Source organism: Pleurodeles waltl, chromosome 7 (assembly GCF_031143425.1).
Source record: "Pleurodeles waltl isolate 20211129_DDA chromosome 7, aPleWal1.hap1.20221129, whole genome shotgun sequence".
Lineage (NCBI taxonomy): Eukaryota > Metazoa > Chordata > Amphibia > Caudata > Salamandridae > Pleurodeles > Pleurodeles waltl.
Window position 1 is genome coordinate 1,160,906,114 of NC_090446.1, and position 18,472 is coordinate 1,160,924,585.

The 18,472-nt window shown below is 46.7% G+C and overlaps 1 protein-coding gene across 12 annotated transcripts in view; it reads right to left on the bottom strand.

Moving 5' to 3' along the window:
• The window catches only part of TNRC6C (trinucleotide repeat containing adaptor 6C), a 700,889-nt gene that overhangs the window by 175,595 nt on the left and 506,822 nt on the right, over window positions 1–18,472 (bottom strand). For 6 of the 12 annotated variants that reach the window (XM_069200257.1, XM_069200259.1, XM_069200258.1 and 3 more), the window contains 2 exons: window positions 16,107–16,298; window positions 7,834–8,001 (listed from right to left, as the gene is read on the bottom strand). In XM_069200257.1, the coding sequence (XP_069056358.1) occupies window positions 7,834–8,001; window positions 16,107–16,298 (360 nt within the window). The remainder of the gene's footprint in view (window positions 1–7,833; window positions 8,002–16,106; window positions 16,299–18,472) is intronic. The other 6 variants (XM_069200250.1, XM_069200256.1, XM_069200253.1 and 3 more) reach the window with 1 other exon arrangement.

An 18,472-nucleotide genomic window follows, 5' to 3' on the forward strand; every position in this document is an offset into this window, starting at 1 on the left:
TTTAAAAGTGGACACTTAGTGCAATTTTCACAGTTCCTAGGGGAGGTAAGTATTTGTTAGTTTTACCAGGTAAGTAAGACACTTACAGGGTTCAGTTCTTGGTCCAAGGTAGCCCACCGTTGGGGGTTCAGAGCAACCCCAAAGTCACCACACCAGCAGCTCAGGGCCGGTCAGGTGCAGAGTTCAAAGTGGTGCCCAAAACACATAGGCTAGAATGGAGAGAAGGGGGTGCCCCGGTTCCGGTCTGCTTGCAGGTAAGTACCCGCGTCTTCGGAGGGCAGACCAGGGGGGTTTTGTAGGGCACCGGGGGGGACACAAGCCCACACAGAAATTTCACCCTCAGCAGCGCGGGGGCGGCCGGGTGCAGTATAGAAACAAGCGTCGGGTTTGTAATGGAAGTCAATGCGAGATCTAGGGATCTCTTCAGCGCTGCAGGCAGGCAAGGGGGGGGTTCCTCGGGGAAACCTCCACTTGGGCAAGGGAGAGGGACTCCTGGGGGTCACTCCTCCAGTGAAAGTCCGGTCCTTCAGGTCCTGGGGGCTGCGGGTGCAGGGTCTCTCCCAGGTGTCGGGACTTTGGTTTCAAAGAGTCGCGGTCAGGGGAAGCCTCGGGATTCCCTCTGCAGGCGGCGCTGTGGGGACTCAGGGGGGACAGGTTTTTGTACTCACAGTCTTAGAGTAGTCCGGGGGTCCCTCCTGAGGTGTTGGATCGCCACCAACCGAGTCGGGGTCGCCGGGTGCAGTGTTGCAAGTCTCACGCCTTTTGCGGGGAGCTTGCAGGGTTCTTTAAAGCTGCTGGAAACAAAGTTGCAGCTTTTCTTTGGAGCAGGTCCGCTGTCCTCGGGAGTTTCTTGTCTTTTCGAAGCAGGGGCAGTCCTCAGAGGATGTCGAGGTCGCTGGTCCCTTTGGAAGGCGTCGCTGGAGCAGGATCTTTGGAAGGCAGGAGACAGGCCGGTGAGTTTCTGGAGCCAAGGCAGTTGTCGTCTTCGGGTCTTCCTCTGCAGGGGTTTTTCAGCTAGGCAGTCCTTCTTCTTGTAGTTGCAGGAATCTAATTTTCTAGGGTTCAGGGTAGCCCTTAAATACTAAATTTAAGGGCGTGTTTAGGTCTGGGGGGTTAGTAGCCAATGGCTACTAGCCCTGAGGGTGGGTACACCCTCTTTGTGCCTCCTCCCAAGGGGAGGGGGTCACAATCCTAACCCTATTGGGGGAATCCTCCATCTGCAAGATGGAGGATTTCTAAAAGTCAGAGTCACCTCAGCTCAGGACACCTTAGGGGCTGTCCTGACTGGCCAGTGACTCCTCCTTGTTTTTCTCATTATTTTCTCCGGCCTTGCCGCCAAAAGTGGGGCCTGGCCGGAGGGGGCGGGCAACTCCACTAGCTGGAGTGTCCTGCTGGGTTGGCACAAAGGAGGTGAGCCTTTGAGGCTCACCGCCAGGTGTGACAATTCCTGCCTGGGGGAGGTGTTAGCATCTCCACCCAGTGCAGGCTTTGTTACTGGCCTCAGAGTGACAAAGGCACTCTCCCCATGGGGCCAGCAACATGTCTCGGTTTGTGGCAGGCTGCTAAAACTAGTCAGCCTACACAGATAGTCGGTTAAGTTTCAGGGGGCACCTCTAAGGTGCCCTCTGTGGTGTATTTTACAATAAAATGTACACTGGCATCAGTGTGCATTTATTGTGCTGAGAAGTTTGATACCAAACTTCCCAGTTTTCAGTGTAGCCATTATGGTGCTGTGGAGTTCGTGTTTGACAGACTCCCAGACCATATACTCTTATGGCTACCCTGCACTTACAATGTCTAAGGTTTTATTTAGACACTGTAGGGGTACCATGCTCATGCACTGGTACCCTCACCTATGGTATAGTGCACCCTGCCTTAGGGCTGTAAGGCCTGCTAGAGGGGTGTCTTACCTATACTGCATAGGCAGTGAGAGGCTGGCATGGCACCCTGAGGGGAGTGCCATGTCGACTTACTCGTTTTGTCCTCACTAGCACACACAAGCTGGCAAGCAGTGTGTCTGTGCTGAGTGAGAGGTCTCCAGGGTGGCATAAGACATGCTGCAGCCCTTAGAGACCTTCCTTGGCATCAGGGCCCTTGGTACTAGAAGTACCAGTTACAAGGGACTTATCTGGATGCCAGGGTCTGCCAATTGTGGATACAAAAGTACAGGTTAGGGAAAGAACACTGGTGCTGGGGCCTGGTTAGCAGGCCTCAGCGCACTTTCAATTGTAAACATAGCATCAGCAAGGGCAAAAAGTCAGGGGGCAACCATGCCAAGGAGGCATTTCCTTACATGGTGACTTTGGGGTTGCTCTGAACCCCCAACGGTGGGCTACCTTGGACCAAGAACTGAACCCTGTAAGTGTCCTACTTACCTGGTAAAACTAACAAAAACTTACCTCCCCCAGGAACTGTGAAAATTGCACTAAGTGTCCACTTTTGAAACAGCTATTTGACAATAACTTGAAAAGTATACATGCAATTTTGATGATTTGAAGTTCCTAAAGTACTTACCTGCAATACCTTTCGAACAAGATATTACATGTTAAATTTGAACCTGTGGTTCTTAAAATAAACTAAGAAAAGATATTTTTCTATATAAAAACCTATTGGCTGGATTTGTCTCTGAGTGTGTGTACCTCATTTATTGTCTATGTGTATGTACAACAAATGCTTAACACTACTCCTTGGATAAGCCTACTGCTCGACCACACTACCACAAAATAGAGCATTAGTATTATCTATTTTTACCACTATTTTACCTCTAAGGGGAACCCTTGGACTCTGTGCATGCTATTCCTTACTTTGAAATAGCACATACAGAGCCAACTTCCTACAATCATCCACCCGGAAATCTTTGGTACGATCTGGATAGAAAGCCAACACTCTTTTTGGATCCAGACGGTGGAGTCTCTCCTGTGAGGGAGGTGGGGTGCGTAAAAAGTAGGCAAGGTAATAGATTGGCCTACGTGAAAAGGAGTTACCACTTTGGGAGGAACGGAAGCCTGGTAAGAAGCACCACTGTCAGGATGCACTGCTAAGAATGGTGGCTTTGAAGAAAGAGCGGGAAGCTCACTTACTCTGCAAGCAGAGGTGATGGAAACCAAGAAAGCTGTTAAGTGTTAAAAGCTGTAAAGGACAATTGTGGAGCGGATCGAAAGGGGTGCACATGAGAAATGTGAAGTTTAAATCCCATTGGGGCATGGTGTCTGGAACAGCAGGAAACATATGAGTGAGGCCTTTAAGAAACCTTCCAACAATGGGAGGTTTGAAAAGAGACGGTTGGTCTGGTAACCTTAAGAAGGCAGAGATGGTAGACAAATATCTCTTAAGGGTACCCAGAGCAGAGCCCTGCTGGGCAAGAGAGAGTAAAGAGAAAAACCTCAGAGAGGTGAAGAGAGGGGATCAACAGATTTGTTGATACACCATGCCACAAAGGCGTATACCGTCTTGGTGGAGGGACGCCTGGCTGCCAAGATGACATTACAGACTTCAAGTGGAAGGTCAAAAGCCATCAACTGTCGCTGCTCGCAAGGAGGTGGAGACTGGAGAGGTTCAGGTGGATAACCATTTCCTGCTACTGCGACAGAAGATCCTCCTGAAGAGGCAGTCTGATCGGAGGATCGATGGCCATGGTCAAGAGCTCGGGATACTAGACTCTTCGCGCCTAGTCTGGTGCGCTACCAAGATTACTTGGGCCCGGTCTCGTCTGATCTTCAGAACTCTGGACAGAAGTGGTATTGGCGGGAAGGCGTCAGGAGGCTTGAGTTCCACTTGTGATGAAAAGTGTTGCCGAGCAAGTGCCGCCTTGGAAACTCCAATGCACAAAACAGCTGACATTGCATGTTCTCTGCGGAGGTGAACAGATCTAACCGAGGCTCTCGCCACTGCTGAAAGACCTTGCGTCAGCTCCGGATGGAGACGCCATTCGTGATAGACTATGCTTTGACGGCTGAGCTTGTCTGCTCTGGCCTTCAGAGAGCCCGCCAGATGTTGAACCACCAGGGAAATGCCCTGACGTTCCAACCATGTCCAGAAATGAAGAGCCTCTTGATCAAAGGGTCCACAACCCCACTCTGCCTTGTTTGTTGCAATACAACATGGCAGTGGTGTTGTCGGTGAACATCTGCACCACTTTCACTTTGAGAGAGGGAAGGAATGCTTTCAATGCAAGTTGGACAGCCCGGAGCTCCAAAAGGTTGATGTGGAGCCCGGACTCCAACGGAGACCAGAGGCCTCTGATCTCCGCCTCTCCCATGTGGCCAGCCCATCCCAGGAGTGGTGCATCTGTCACTACTGTGAGATCTGGTTGGGGAAGGGAGAGGGATCTGCCCTTGACCCATTCTGGATTCGACAACCACCACTGCAGGTCTTTCGCAGTTCCCTCAGAGAACTGAACCATGTTGGAGAGATTACCCTGATGCTGCTCCCACTGGAACTTCAGGTCCCACTGCAGAGCCCGCATATGCCATCTGGCATGCTGGACCAGCAGGATGCCATAAGGCTCAGCAGCCTCAGACTCATTCTCACCGAAATCCAGGATAGACACTGAAACCTCAGCATCATAGCCCGAATATCCTGGACTCGTTTTTCAGGAAGATAAGCCTAAAACTGCCCTGTGTCCAAAACAGCTCAGATGAAAGGGAGCGTCTGAGAGGGAGTCAGGTGTGACTTTGGCAGTTTGATGTGAACCCCGGCGAATGCAGGAGGTTCGCCGTAGTCTGGAGGCGGGAGACGACTTTCTGGAACGTGTCCACCTTTAACAGCCGGTCGTCGAGCTAGGGGAAGACTGGGGCCCCTAACCTGCGCAGGTGAGCTTCAACCACTACCATCACTTTCGTGAACACTCGAGGGGAACAGGTAAGGTCAAAGGGAAGCACTGTGAACTGAAGGTGCTCATGACCTACCACGAATCGTAGGTAACGTCTGTGGGCTGGCAGGATGGGAATATGGAAATAGGCGTACTGCAAGTCAAACGCAACCATCCTGGGTCCAGGGCAGAAAGGACCTGAGCCAGGATTAACACGTTGAACTTCTTCTTGAGGAAGAGATTGAGGGACCGGAGGACTAGGATAGGCCGAAGACCCTTGTCCTTTTTGGGCACCAGAAAGTAGCAGGAATAGCAACCACAACCTACTTCTGGCGCAAGGACCCTCTCTATGGCTCTCTTGGCCAAGAGAGCCTTAACTTCCTCATGGAGAAGTGCCAAATGATCCTTTGACAGATGATAGAATGATGTGGGCATGGCTGGAGAAGTCTCGAAGGGGAGGGAGTAGCCCCTTTGGACGATCTGTAGAACCCACCTGTCCGCGGTAATGGATTCCTTCTGGGGCAGATAATGGCGAATTCTGCCGCCCAACTGGTGCCCGATGTCCCAACAGACTAAGAAGGTTTTGAGGCAGAGGAGGGGTGGGGGTGGACGGCATGACCCGTTGACTCCCTGATCCACGAGGTCGGTGGATCCCGCGTCCACGCAGCAAGCACAGGTCGTGCCTCAGTGGAAATGGATGTGGTTTGTTGCCTCTTTTGTAGCCAAGAAAGGAGCAAGAGGTGGACTGAGTAGAGTGCGGAGCGGCTGCGAGGCCAAGGGACTGAGCCGTAGCCCAGAAATCCTTAAAGTGCTCAAGCACAGAGTCCACCTTGTCTCCGAAGAGACGAGTGCCATCAAAGGGCATGTCCATCAAGGATTGCTGGACATCCCCCGAAAAGCCAGATGTCCTCAACCAGGCGTGGGGTCTCAGTGCCATGGTTGATGCAACCAATCTGCCCAGTGAGTCGGTTGTATCCAGTCCACAACGTATCACGAACTTGGCTGCGTGTCTCCCATTTGTCATGGCTTGGGAAAGAAAATTTCGGGCCTCTTCCAGAACTTGGGGCAGCACTTGCGCAACCGTATCCCAGAGAGTATGGGAATAGACGCCCAAAAGGCATTCAGGGTTCATGGACCGCAGGGCTAGACTGGCAGAAGAGAACATCTTCTTCCCTAAGTTGTCCAGGCTTTTTGATTCTCTGTCCGAGGAGCGGTAGGGAATGCACCAGAGGATGAAGAAGCCTGGATGACAAGGCTCTCAGGCATAGGGTGCTGGGTGAGGAAATGTGGGTCATTCGGCGCAGGCCGATGGCGGTGGGCAATCATTCTATTCACAGGAGGCCCTGTGCTGGGTTTGGACCAGGTCCCTAGTAGGACGTCTGAAGCACTTTGGTCAGGAGGTTAGGCCTGACCTCCACAGAAGGGAGTTCGAGGTTCAGAACCTCAGCCGCCCTTCTCACCACCATTGAGTAGGAACCTCCCTCTGAAGCCACAGTATGGAGAGAAAACATGCCAGTGTCAGGGGAGGTGTCCAACCCACTGGCATCACCCAAATCCTGCACCTGTCCAGTTCGGCTTCAAGCTGGTCTTCTAAAGGATCCAGCGACCCCTCTATACTATCTCCATATCCATACCCATAGTAATAGGGTTCAAGATCAACCCTGGGCACTGCAGAGCCCACGGAAAACAGTATTGGCATCGATCGATGTCATTCCGGCTCCAGGTCATCGGGGATGAGTATAGGATCGACGTTCATTGTGAGCCCAATTCGCGCCGGGAGCATCGACGTCTGACTTGATGCCGGGAAAGGGCGCGTTGGCACAACCGGCGTGGGGACAGATCAGGAAGCGGATCCTGAGGTGGCCTCTGGAGTCTGGACCGAAGTAACTGACTTTGAACCTGAGGGGGCCATCACTGACTCTCCTGGGCCTGAAGGCACACAGGATGGGTCGGACTGCCCAAATATGAGGCACATGGCCTCATAGAACTCGTTTAGTTGGGCAGGCGTAACCGCGGCTCCTGGAAATTCGGGGAGGCGCAGAGCGGACCCAGACTGAGGCTCGGAAGGCAGAGATTTAAAGCGTCAAAGCTCTTCCCGCGTCATGTTGTGCAAGCGACGGGGCGAAGTCGAAGAATGTTTCGACTTCTTCGACTTCTTCTTCTTACCCGAATGTCCAGATGACTTGGACGAAAAAGAATGGTGGTGACTCCGTGACCAGTCTCCTGACCTTCCTCTCAAACGGGACCAGGAACGACACGGAGTCGAGTGTCGGACTGCCATTAGCTTTAGGAACCACTCCGTCAAAGCTTTCGGGGACATGGCCCGACACTCGGAGCACAACTTCGGGTCTTGGTCGCGCTCCAAACACCAGAGGCACACGAGGTGCGGATCCATCACTGACATCATGCTGCGACAGGAGTCTCAGGGCTTGAATCCAGTCCCTCGACGCAGCAAAACTCATCAAAAAACAAATTCAACAAAATGTCGCAGTTGGTCAAAAAATGACTGGGGTAGCTCTTCTCCAGATCTGGGCGTAGGCTGGCGTGGAAAGAAAAGAACGGACGTCAGCGTGCCAGGGTGGTGCATATATACGACTGCAACGTCATCACGGCAATCACAATGCCCGCGGAGTTGACCGACGCCACCTAATGGTGCGCAGGGGTACTGCCCGAAGAAAAAATCTCCGGACCCAGTCTGACGCCTGGGGAAATTCAAAGGTAAGGAATCTGCAACTAGAAGTCTCTATCAGAATTTACATTTAAGCAGGCAACAAATCTGCAAAAGGGGCAACAGACAAAGGTGAGTAAATATAGGGGAGTTTGTTATGACAGTCCAAAGAAAACACCTCAGTTTCTGCACCATGCCATGATAGAAAGGTACTCAGGTATGCAAAGAAAGTAGGGAGTCAGCAAGTGGCTACAGCAATATTTTGAAGTAGATGCATAGAGGAAGAGGAAAACGTGCCAGGCAGCAAAGTGAAGTGACATTGTCAAGTTTTTTTTTTTAATCTGTTCTCCATTACCTCCACTTTTCAGAAGATAGCGATTGACATCCTGGATGGTGGTATTGATGGTGGGCCCTGTTGGGACACTTCCGGGAGTGACGTCAGGGTCATTTTCAGGGTCAATATGTTGCAGTCCTTTCCATGGCACGCCCGGGTGAAACTCTGTTTGTGAAGACAAGAGCCAGTCTTGAGGGAAATAAGAAGCATCTTGACTGGCTGAAGAAATCCCAGAGTTCACGTCACAATAACCACTATCTTACCCTTACACCAAAAGCATTCCATACACTTATCCAATCTGCAACAACAAAACAAAGGGCCTGCTACACAAAGGTAAATTGGACATAAATGTAGAGTTACAGCCAAATATACCTTTTTTACGCCTGTCAGGAATTCAGAAAGGAATTCCTGGCAAGTGTAAACACATTTAATGCAGCAGATATCTACCCCACAAGTGTGGAGATCTCCACAGCAGTAGGAAAAGGTGTGAAGTAAGTATTCCAAGGTGTGGGTTGCCTTGTAAATCTGTAACCATTGTTAGGTAACTTACCTGTAAATCCTAGTTCTCTTCCAGGGGAATCCTCATCAAAGTCATAAGCACTGAATATTCCTGCCCACGTGCAGGGTCCCCGGAGCACATTTTATACACATGTATTTGTAATAAATGTATATGTAAGTATAGAAATACGTGCAGAATTCTAATACGTACATATCTGAATCATATACAACACATACAGCCTATGTTAACAAAAACCAGGCTAAAATGCCTTATTTTCATCAAGTTTTTAAAAAATGTTTTTATTATTATTAAACCATCAAGCAGAGTTCAACAGTTCTGTACTGCAGAAAAGAGACATGAAAGGCATTAGCAATCTTATAAAGAGAGAAAACTGTAGTGAAAAGCAAGGGCATTATTAGCCAATAGGTTGCATTCACATTAACATACCAGAACCAAAAAACTGGCACCGTGCCTTTAAGGCCTGCAGAACCTCCAGTATCCCACCATGCCTCAGAGGTGAGAGTGAGGTGACAGTTAGGCTACAGTTAGGTCAGTTCTTTTTTTCAGACTCCTTCAGTTAGGATCCTGGAGCATTGAGCTCTCTTTCTGGGTTTTTTGCCTGAATATTTTCATCTTAAATTCCATTTCTAAGTTTTGCTCGACGTTTTCACGTTGTCTGAATTAAACAAGACTATTTCCTGACATGAATTTAGTTTTTTTCTTCCTGTAAAATGCCTTCTAGAACCTCCAGTATCCCACGATGCCTCAGCGGCGACAGTTGGGCTACAGTTAGGTCAGTACTTTTTTACGGTGAGTAGAAGAGAAAAATATCAGAAATATATACTATTGTACATCGAGTGTCTCTTCTGGGGAGGTGGCTGGGCTACTTATGACTTTGGTGAGGATTACCCTGCAAGAGAACTAGGATTTACAGGTAATTAACTTATCCTTCTCTTCCAGGGAATCCTCATCAATAGTTATAAGCACTGAATAGTTTAGCAAGCCCATCCAACAGTCCTGCGGACAAGGCAGTGTGAGCAGAAGCAGTTTTACTTCTCCATCTAAATAGATTTCTTAAAGAAGCCTGACACACTTGTGTGTCTGTTTAAGGGTCTAAGTCTAGACAATAATGTCTTGTAAAAGTATGCACCGATCTCCATGTTGCGGCTTTGCAGATCCCAGAGATGGGAAAATTCCTCAGCAGGGCTGTCGTTGCCGCCTTGCTGAATGGGCTTTGTGTTTGGCAGTCAATTGTTTGTTTGCCAATTGATAACTAAATACTATACATGAGGCTATCCAACTGGAAATGGGTTGTTTTGAGGCAGCCATGCCTGTTCTCATGGGGCCATAGTTTACAAACAGGTAATCAGACTATCTGATATCTTTAGTGTTATCAAGATAACATTTTAGCACTCTTTTTAAATCTAAGGCATGTAAAGTTCTTTCTGCCGGTGTGGATGGTTTAGGAAGGAATGTCGGAAGCGAGATGGTCTGGTCATTATGAAAGTAAGATACTACTTTGGGTAGGAAGCCGAGGTGGGTTCTCAATACCACCCTATTATCGTGAAATGCTGTGTAAGGCTCATTAGCATAGAAAGCCTGGATTTTGCTAACTCTGAGCTGAAGTGATGGCAACAAGAAAATCTGTCTTCTATGTGAGATGTTGCAAAAAGGCTTTGTGTACAGGCTTAAAGAGAGGACCACATTCAATTTCCACAGAGGGGAAGATGTACGAACTGGTGGTAAAACCTTTTTCAAACCCTCTAGGAAATCTTTAACTACAGGCATTTTAAAGAGTGAAGCTTGAGAGGGTGATTTTTGATAAGCAGTAACGGCTGCAATATGTACCTTAATCGATGAAAACTTTGACCTGATTTTGCTAGGTGAAGGAGGTAGGGTAGTACAACATCCTCCCAACCCAGAATTGGATTAAAGCCATTTTGGATACACCACAAGTAGAATCTTTTCCACTTAAATGAATAAAAACGCTGTGTTGGAGGTCTTTTAGACCCCTTTAGGATGTCAATGCACTCCTGCGAGAGGCCTAAATGACCATACTGCAGGAATTCAGAAGCCATGCTGTCAAGCTCAGTGAGGGAAGGGTGGAATGTAATACCTTCCAGTCTAGTTTGTGTAGAAGAAGCCTCCTGTGAGGCCTTTCTGACAGATGGAGGAGGTGTATCACCATTGACGGGGCGATTCTGGGGCTATTACTATCATTCTGGTCTTGGCCTTGTAGAATTTGTTGATTACTGTGGGAATTGGGGAAATGGGTGGAAGAGCATAGAGAAATGTCTCTGATCAGCCTATCAGTAGGGCATTCCCTTGTGTCCTTGGTCTGTAAAACTGAAGCGTTGGCATATTTTGTTGTTTTCGTCGACAGGTCTATTTGAGGAAATCCCTGGTCTTGAAAAATGGTTTTTACAACGTCATCGGGAAGCACCCAGTTGTGTGCGTCCAAGAAGGGTCGGCTGAGAGAGTCCGCTTGAGTATTCTGGACTGCTAGGAGATGAATAGCTATGACTGACAACCTACTCAATATTAACCAAAGTCAGATGATCTGTGCCTCTCGAGACAGGGGACCAAATTGAGTGCCCACTTACCCCTCCCTTTTGTTCAGATAGTACATTGTGGTCTTGTTGTCCATTTGGACTAGGAGAGACTTGTCATTTATGGATGGGTAAAAGGACATGAGGGCTAGATAAACTGCCAGCAGCTCTAGCAAATTGATGTGGTATTGCAGCTCTTTGTCTTACCACTGGCCCTGCGTTTGGAAGGACCCCATATGAGCCCGCCCCAGCCCTGAAGAGATGTATCCGTTGCGAGAATATGAGTAGTAATTTCCTGATGAAAAGGGACCCCTACCAGCAGATGCTGTTGATGAGTCCACCACTGTAGTGAATGTTTTGCTGTTGTTGACAGTCAATCTGTTGTCCCATTCGTCTGTGAACTGATTCCACTGATCTTCTAGTTTCTCTTGTAGAGGTCTCATATGTAATAAGGCATGTGGAACAATTAAAATGCAGGAGGCCATGATCCCAGGATTGAGGCTATTTGCCTGGTCGCAGGTTGCAGAGTGTGAAAGGTGTTGTGACACTTCTGTTGTATCTATAATATTCTCTCCTCCGAAGGATACACTTTTACGAGGTTTGTATCCAATGTTGCTCCTAAATAATGGAGCGTTTGGGTTGGGGTTTGTATAGACTTTTGCAGATTTACTTGAAGACTGAGGTTTCTGAAGGTATTCAGACTGATTTGGAGATGTTGCATCGTCTGATTAGGCGGGCTGCTTTTCAGTAGCCAATCGTTGACGTACGGGTAAATGAAGATTTTTTTCTCCTCAGGTGTGTTGCTACCACTGCTACACACATGCGAGGGGCTGAAATCAGACCAAAGGGCAGAACCTTGTACTGGTAGTGTTTGAATCTGACCACAAAGTGCAGGAAGTTTCAGTGTTTCTGTGCTACTGGGATGTGAAAATAAGCATCCAGCAGATCGATGTAAGACATCCAGTCACCCCAACAATATTTAGAACTCACTTGTGTTTGGTTATGGCGCGCCACTCGTCTACATGCTCGGCAATGCTTCCTCCCACTTGGATGACAGAACTGGGGGAAGCGATGTTTCACTGTTTTCCTGATGTCTTGGACATAGATGGATTCTGTCTGGCAGCTCCTCGCTCCCTTGCTGGCTTATGGGATTGATATAAGGGTCTTTGTTGTTGCCTTGGGACCCAGTGAGGGGTTTGAATCCTCTGATGGTATGGGCATCTGTGGTACTCTTTGCACTTTGAGTCTTACCGCTTTTAGAGTGTCAAGTTCCACTGTTATTTTAGCCATCTCGTCGTGCGAGTGGGACCCAAATGGTGAATTGCCAGTGAACGGGAGATTCATAATCCGATTCTGTGCTTCTGCCTTGAGGCCGGTTAGGCAGAGCCAAGATGATTATCTTTCACATATTCCATGAGAATACCCATGTGCGGCTAGATCTGAGCCATCCACAGCCACGCTAATTAGCTGATTAGCTACTAGGTCTCCCTCGAAGGATTTCTTGGAAAACCTCTTGGTCTTCTTCTGGGTAGTTTTTCAACAAATCTAGATACTGAGTCCCAGTGAGATCGGTCATATCTTCCCAAGAGTGCAGAAGCACTCAAGACTTTAAAAAAAGAGGGGATGTGCCGTACATTTTTCTTCCCAATGAGTTGAGATGTTTGCTTTCCTTATCTGGTGGTACTGTTGAAGAGGAAACAACTGAGTGTTTTTTTCTAGCTGCGCCTAGGATGACTGAGTGAGGTGGAGGGTCAGACCTGAGAAACAATGGGTCTTGATGTGGAGCCTTATGTTTTTTTTCAAAATTCTTCTTGGTGCTGCACGCAAGGTTGCTGGGGTGAGGAAAGTATCCATTACTGGCTGCAACAGTCCTGAAACCAGAGGGAGTAACCGTCAAGAGGAGGATCGAAGGTGCAGTACTTCAAATGTTAGGGATGATGATGTTGCAGACTCAGGGATGTCTGGATTAAGTTTATGAGCTCCTCTGATTAGAACTTCAATGAAGGTGTTAATGTCACCCACCGGGGAAACTCTTGCCCAAGGAGTGTTTGTAAGACAGGTGAATAGTCTCTAACATACAAGTCAGAGGCAGCAGACTAGGAAGATGAACTGTGTCATGCGATCAAGAGCTTCTAGATCTCTTGGAAGGGGAAGCGGATGTAGACCCATGTCTTTGAGGCGTTCTGCTTCTTGTGAGAGACCGAGGAGTTCAACACCTTCTTTATGGTGAGGAGCGACCTGCAAGAGACATTGCCTTATGTTGAGGCGTCGGTGACTGTTCTTGGTCTAGAGGGTGAATACATGTGGGAATATTGTGAGTCCGGACCATGAGGTGCCAGGCCTTTCCTAAGATCTTTAAGCCATCTCAGAAGTAGGTTAATTGGCGAGACTTGAGCTGCTTCTGAATGGGAAGATGTCAGAAAAGATTTGCTTCTTATGGTCTTAGCAGGTGACTGACTGAGCCACCAATGTCTGAAAAGAGCTCATAGGTGAAAGAGCCCTTGCTGGTGGTGGTAGAGTCGAACAATGTCGTGAAGAACGTGAACGCTTGTCTGGACATCAAGTCGTGAGTTGATGGCGATGAAACCAGTGAACTGTGTCTTGATGTCGACTGAGAGCGTGAATGTCCATGCCTCGACGTTGAACCATGACTTGATGTCGAGTGTGATACATGTGAAGTTTGTCTCAACGTTGAGTGGCGCCTGGTTGCCGCCGACAGAGAACTAGACCTTTGTCTTGACGCTGATGGTCAGAGGGCTATCGTTGACATCGTGGCTGTTCTTGTTCGGTGTCGTTTCTAACCAAATTGTCTCGATGAACCCTCAATGGAATATCAGCATGACGGTGCTGGCTTGACGTCGAGGGGCCACCGGCAGTCTCTTTCCCTTCATCGACATCGATGGTTGACACTGTGTGGTAGTTTTCAACATGTTGTCCTTTGACGTCACATGTGCCGCTGTCGACGGAGGTGTGCTTCTGACGTCAAAGGTCGACATTGATGCGAAGACGGGACTGTTAACACCACAGCAGACAGAGAACAAACAGGTATTTTCCTACCTGGTGAGGTAGATCTTGCTCATCGTTTTTCCACACTTTTTTCCTTTGAGACCTTCTTCTGAAGGGAGGTGGTTTCTATTGTTTTCTCCCTCTCTTGTAAACCATACAGAGGGATTCTCTGTCTTTCAAGGTCCTTTTTGAAAGATTTTGGCAATGACTGCAGGTCTAGGACAATGGCTTTCAGAAAGACACACGGTGCAGACTGAGTGGGGATCAGTCTGAGCCTTCTTTTTGCCACAAGAAGGGCAGTTGGCAAAAAGAGAAGGCATTTTACAGGGAAAAAAAAAAATCCTGTCAGGAAAGAGCCTTGTATAATTCAGACAAAGTGAAAATGTCAAGCAAAACTTAGAAATGTAATTTTAGTTGAAAATGTTCGGACAAAAAAAAACAGAAAAAGAGAGCTCAATGCTCCAGGATCCTGACCGAAGGAGTCGGGAAAAGAACTGACCTAACTGTAGCCCAACTGTCACCTCACTCTCACCTCTGAGGCATGGTGGGATACTGGAGGTTATGCAGGCCTTAAATGCACGGTGCCAGTTTTTTGGTTCTGTTTTGTTAATGTGAATACAGTCTTTTGGCTAATAATGCCTTTGCTTTTCACTACAGTTTTCTCTCTATATAAGATTGCTAATGCAATTTATGTCTTTTTTCTCCACTACAGAAATGTTGAACTCTGCTTGATGGTTTAATAATATAAAATAACTGCGAAAATAAGGCATTTTAGCCTGTTTTTTGTTAACATAGGCTGCCTGTGTACATAGACACCTGTATATGATTCAAATGTATATGTATTAGAGATCTGCAGGTATTTTTTACTTACATATCGATTTATTACATAGACATGTGTATAAAATGTGCTCCTGGGCGGGACTAGTCAGTGCTTAGGACTTTGATGAGCATCCCCTGGAAGAGAACCACATGTACCTTTGGGCACTCAAATTCACCTCCAATCCATTCCCACCCTGAAAATGATCACAGATCTACTTCGGAGTACAGGGCTAGGATAAAAGGGCAGGAAGGGGATGGATCATCCCCAGATATTGAGGAGGGTGGGAGTGAGGGCTAGGGATACAGGAAGCGCTTTCTGCACAGCCAAATATATTTTATTTGCAGAGAAACAAATGAGCACTTATATTGGAGATACTACTCCCACTTTGTGGAGTTCTTTAGGATGCACAAATTCACACAGCTAAGATACTATTCCCCCTGTTGAGCTCTCTACCATGGTGAACTTGGCACAGCAGAAACAGGATGCTGTTGGAGTATGCCTGTGAACACGTGTCAAGTGCAGCTTTTCAGGCACATTCCTGGGAATGATGGTTAATAGCAAGAAAATTGGAAAAGTAGGTTCAGACAGAGGTGGCTACCTCTGGCAATATGTTTCCTGCTTTTTTGGAACTGGGACACAAGTATCAGTACTGAAGCAGTAGAGAATACTGATAATTTGATAAAATATGGGCACATTGCTAAAAACTGATGTGACATAAGCTAATGATATAATTTGTATTTCATTGTAATGCATGTTGCAATCTCCCAAGATCTTTAAGCTTAGCACCTAAAATGTTACTCAAACTGCGTAGATCTACTCTGAAAACAAGATGAAGGTGCTAATTGTACTTTTCTCCTATACCTTAGCCCCTATAAAACCATACAAAGTCTTTGCCACTCTCTCACTGGTTATGGCCTGCCACCTAAAACGTATCACTTTTGGAGAGCATCTGTTAATGGTGGTATTTCCTAAAGTTTGCCCAAAGCCAATCTTAATTGAGACATAGGTTAAGAGGATACTGTAATACTGGATACACACATTGCACCCAGTTTATAAACATTTTCCCATCAGCAATGGGGACCTAATCCTTAATTTCAAATCTACCCATGGAAAAAGTTTGAAAATCAGGTCCTCAGTGAGCAAGGTAAAGAAAAATGTTCTACAAAGTGTAGATATTTTAGGGGCAACAGTGTCAAACCTCAGTAAGGCACCATGTTCAGATACACAAACACACACCCCTCTCAACTGACACGAGAGCTCATACACATACATATTGGCAGCTTTGACTCACAAAAGCAGTTACTTGTTGAAGTGCACATTTAGAAATACCTGAAAGCTAGGTAACAAACTATCCATTGTTTCATTTAACAAATATATTTAATTCGTCCACAAAAGACACCAAGTATCTGACACTTCTCACCTGGAGGCCAATTGATGCTGGAGCCATTTGAGATTTTCTCAGCATCAGACTTGGCACGAGACCAGCTATCAGGAACAGCTACTGGGGGGCTAGCTGGAGAGTCACTGTTGTGGATCAGGTCGTAGCGGCCATAAGAGTCATCAATGGAGGACTTTAAGGGAGGGCCAATGGTGAGGCCTCCAGGGATAGCACCTAAAGTGAAAGATGCCAAAACACTCAGAATTAACCTCTGTGTAGACATGTCAGCAAAACAGCCTACATTTATGATGAACAAATTCAACACAATTCTGACTGAGTTGAAACAAAACCCATAAGGAGTCCAGTGGAAATCCTCCCAATGCACGAGCAGCGAGGCTCTACAGTGGACTGGTTCAAATGTAAACAAAACCCACATGAAGGAAGCTTTAATGTATAATTCTCGCTCTCAATCACGGGGACTCTTCATTGTAGGCATAAACATATCTCTATTAATGTATGTGTTTCTGGGGCACCTTTCCAGATGAGGAACATCTTTAACAAAATGTTTTTCCATTTGTGCCTATCAGTTGGCAACAGTAACAACATGCATTTTCCGTTTTCATATTAACCCAATGTCGATTAAACCGGTGTGAGAAAAGAAAATTAGTTACTTACCTGTAACTGCAGTTCTCCAGTATTGGTATCTTTCATAGATTCACATGCTTGAATCATCCCAGTCGTCGAGGTGGGAGCCTCACAGTAAACTTAAATATATAAAAAGCAGTAAGTCAGTAAAAGTAAAGCCAGTAGGCCCTAGTAGGCCTCATAGGGTATTTTACAGTCTATCCACTTTGTTTTGTGAAAAGACCCAAACTTGAGTATCAACCAATCAGGATTCAGCCCCTCCCAAACACTCCCAACAGAGGCTGAATTCCCTCAGATTTTCTAGTAGGAGTGTGAAGTTTAATATCTGTATAATAGGGGAGCCTCTGAGGGGAGGAGGGTGGGTCGCATGCGAATCTATGAAAGATACCAATACTGGAGAACTGCAGTTACAGGTAAGTAACTAATTTTCTTCTCCAGTATTGGATCTTTCATAGATTCACATGCTTGAATCAGAGTAACGAGCAGTAATGTTTTCTTACTTACTGAATTACATTGACTGTAATTCCATCGTAATTCTATACGTGATGTGATTCATATTAGTTCAGTTTTAAATATGCACTTACATATAATTATATTTATATTCATAAACATCCGAATATAAGAGCAATAAAAGGTGTGTGGCAAGAAATCCTGACACAATTTATGCTATTATGGAGAATACGACACGTTAACACAGTATAAGAAAATGAACCATTAATGACCATACCTCGAGTGTGGTGGTGGGATGTGTAAGAGGCTCACCTTAACGAAATAGATGCCTCAGCACTGCTTGTCCCACTGCTGTATCAACCTGGTTAGTCTCCTCTAGACAGTAATGTCTTGTAAATGTGTGTTGGCTGGACCATGTCGCTGCTCTACAGATGCTATGTAGTGGTACACCTGCAAAGAGTGCAGCTGAAGTGGCTACCGATCTTAGAGTGGGCTCTCACCCTGGTGTGGAGCGGCTTTCCTGCTTTTGAATGGCAGAACTGAATCGCCAGGCCAATCCATCTTGCTAAAGTCTGTTTGGACACCGCGTGTCCCTTTTTTGTTCCGCCAAATGCTACAAATAATTGATCCGACTGGCGGATGGCCTGAGTTTTCTGTAGATAAAACTTTAAACATCTTTTAATATCGAGAGAATGTAATGTTTTTTCCGCCACTGTTTGCGGATTTGGAAAAAAGGTTTTTAAGATGACTGGTTCATTTAAATGAAATGTTGAGGGAACTTTCGGAATTAATTTAGGATTTGTCCGCAGGATGACACCTGAGTTTGTAAACTTGAGGAACGGCTGTTTGATAGTGAACGCCTGAATGTCACTGACTCTTTTTGCCGAAGTAAGAGCTAACAGTAACGCTGTTTTCCATGCGAGGAATTTTAGGTCAGCTTTGTGGATCGGCTCAAAAGGAGCTTTCATGAGCTGCATCAACACAACATTCAATGACCATAGAGGCGGAGGTTTCCTAATTGGCGGGAAGACCCGAAAAAGGCCCTTCATAAATTGTTTGACAATTCTTGTGGAACACAAAGAGTCTGTCTGGTGATCTGCGGTATCTGGAAATTGCTGCCAGATGTACCCGTATGGAAGAATATGCAAGTCCTGATTTTGCCAGGAGCAGGAGATATGGAAGTATCTGTTCCGGAGTAGAAGATAAAGGATGTATATTTTCCGCTGCACACCAAACACAAAACCGTTTCCATTTAAGTCTATAGGTTTTGTTGGTAGTGTCAGCTCTAGCTTTTGCTAAGATGTCTCTACACT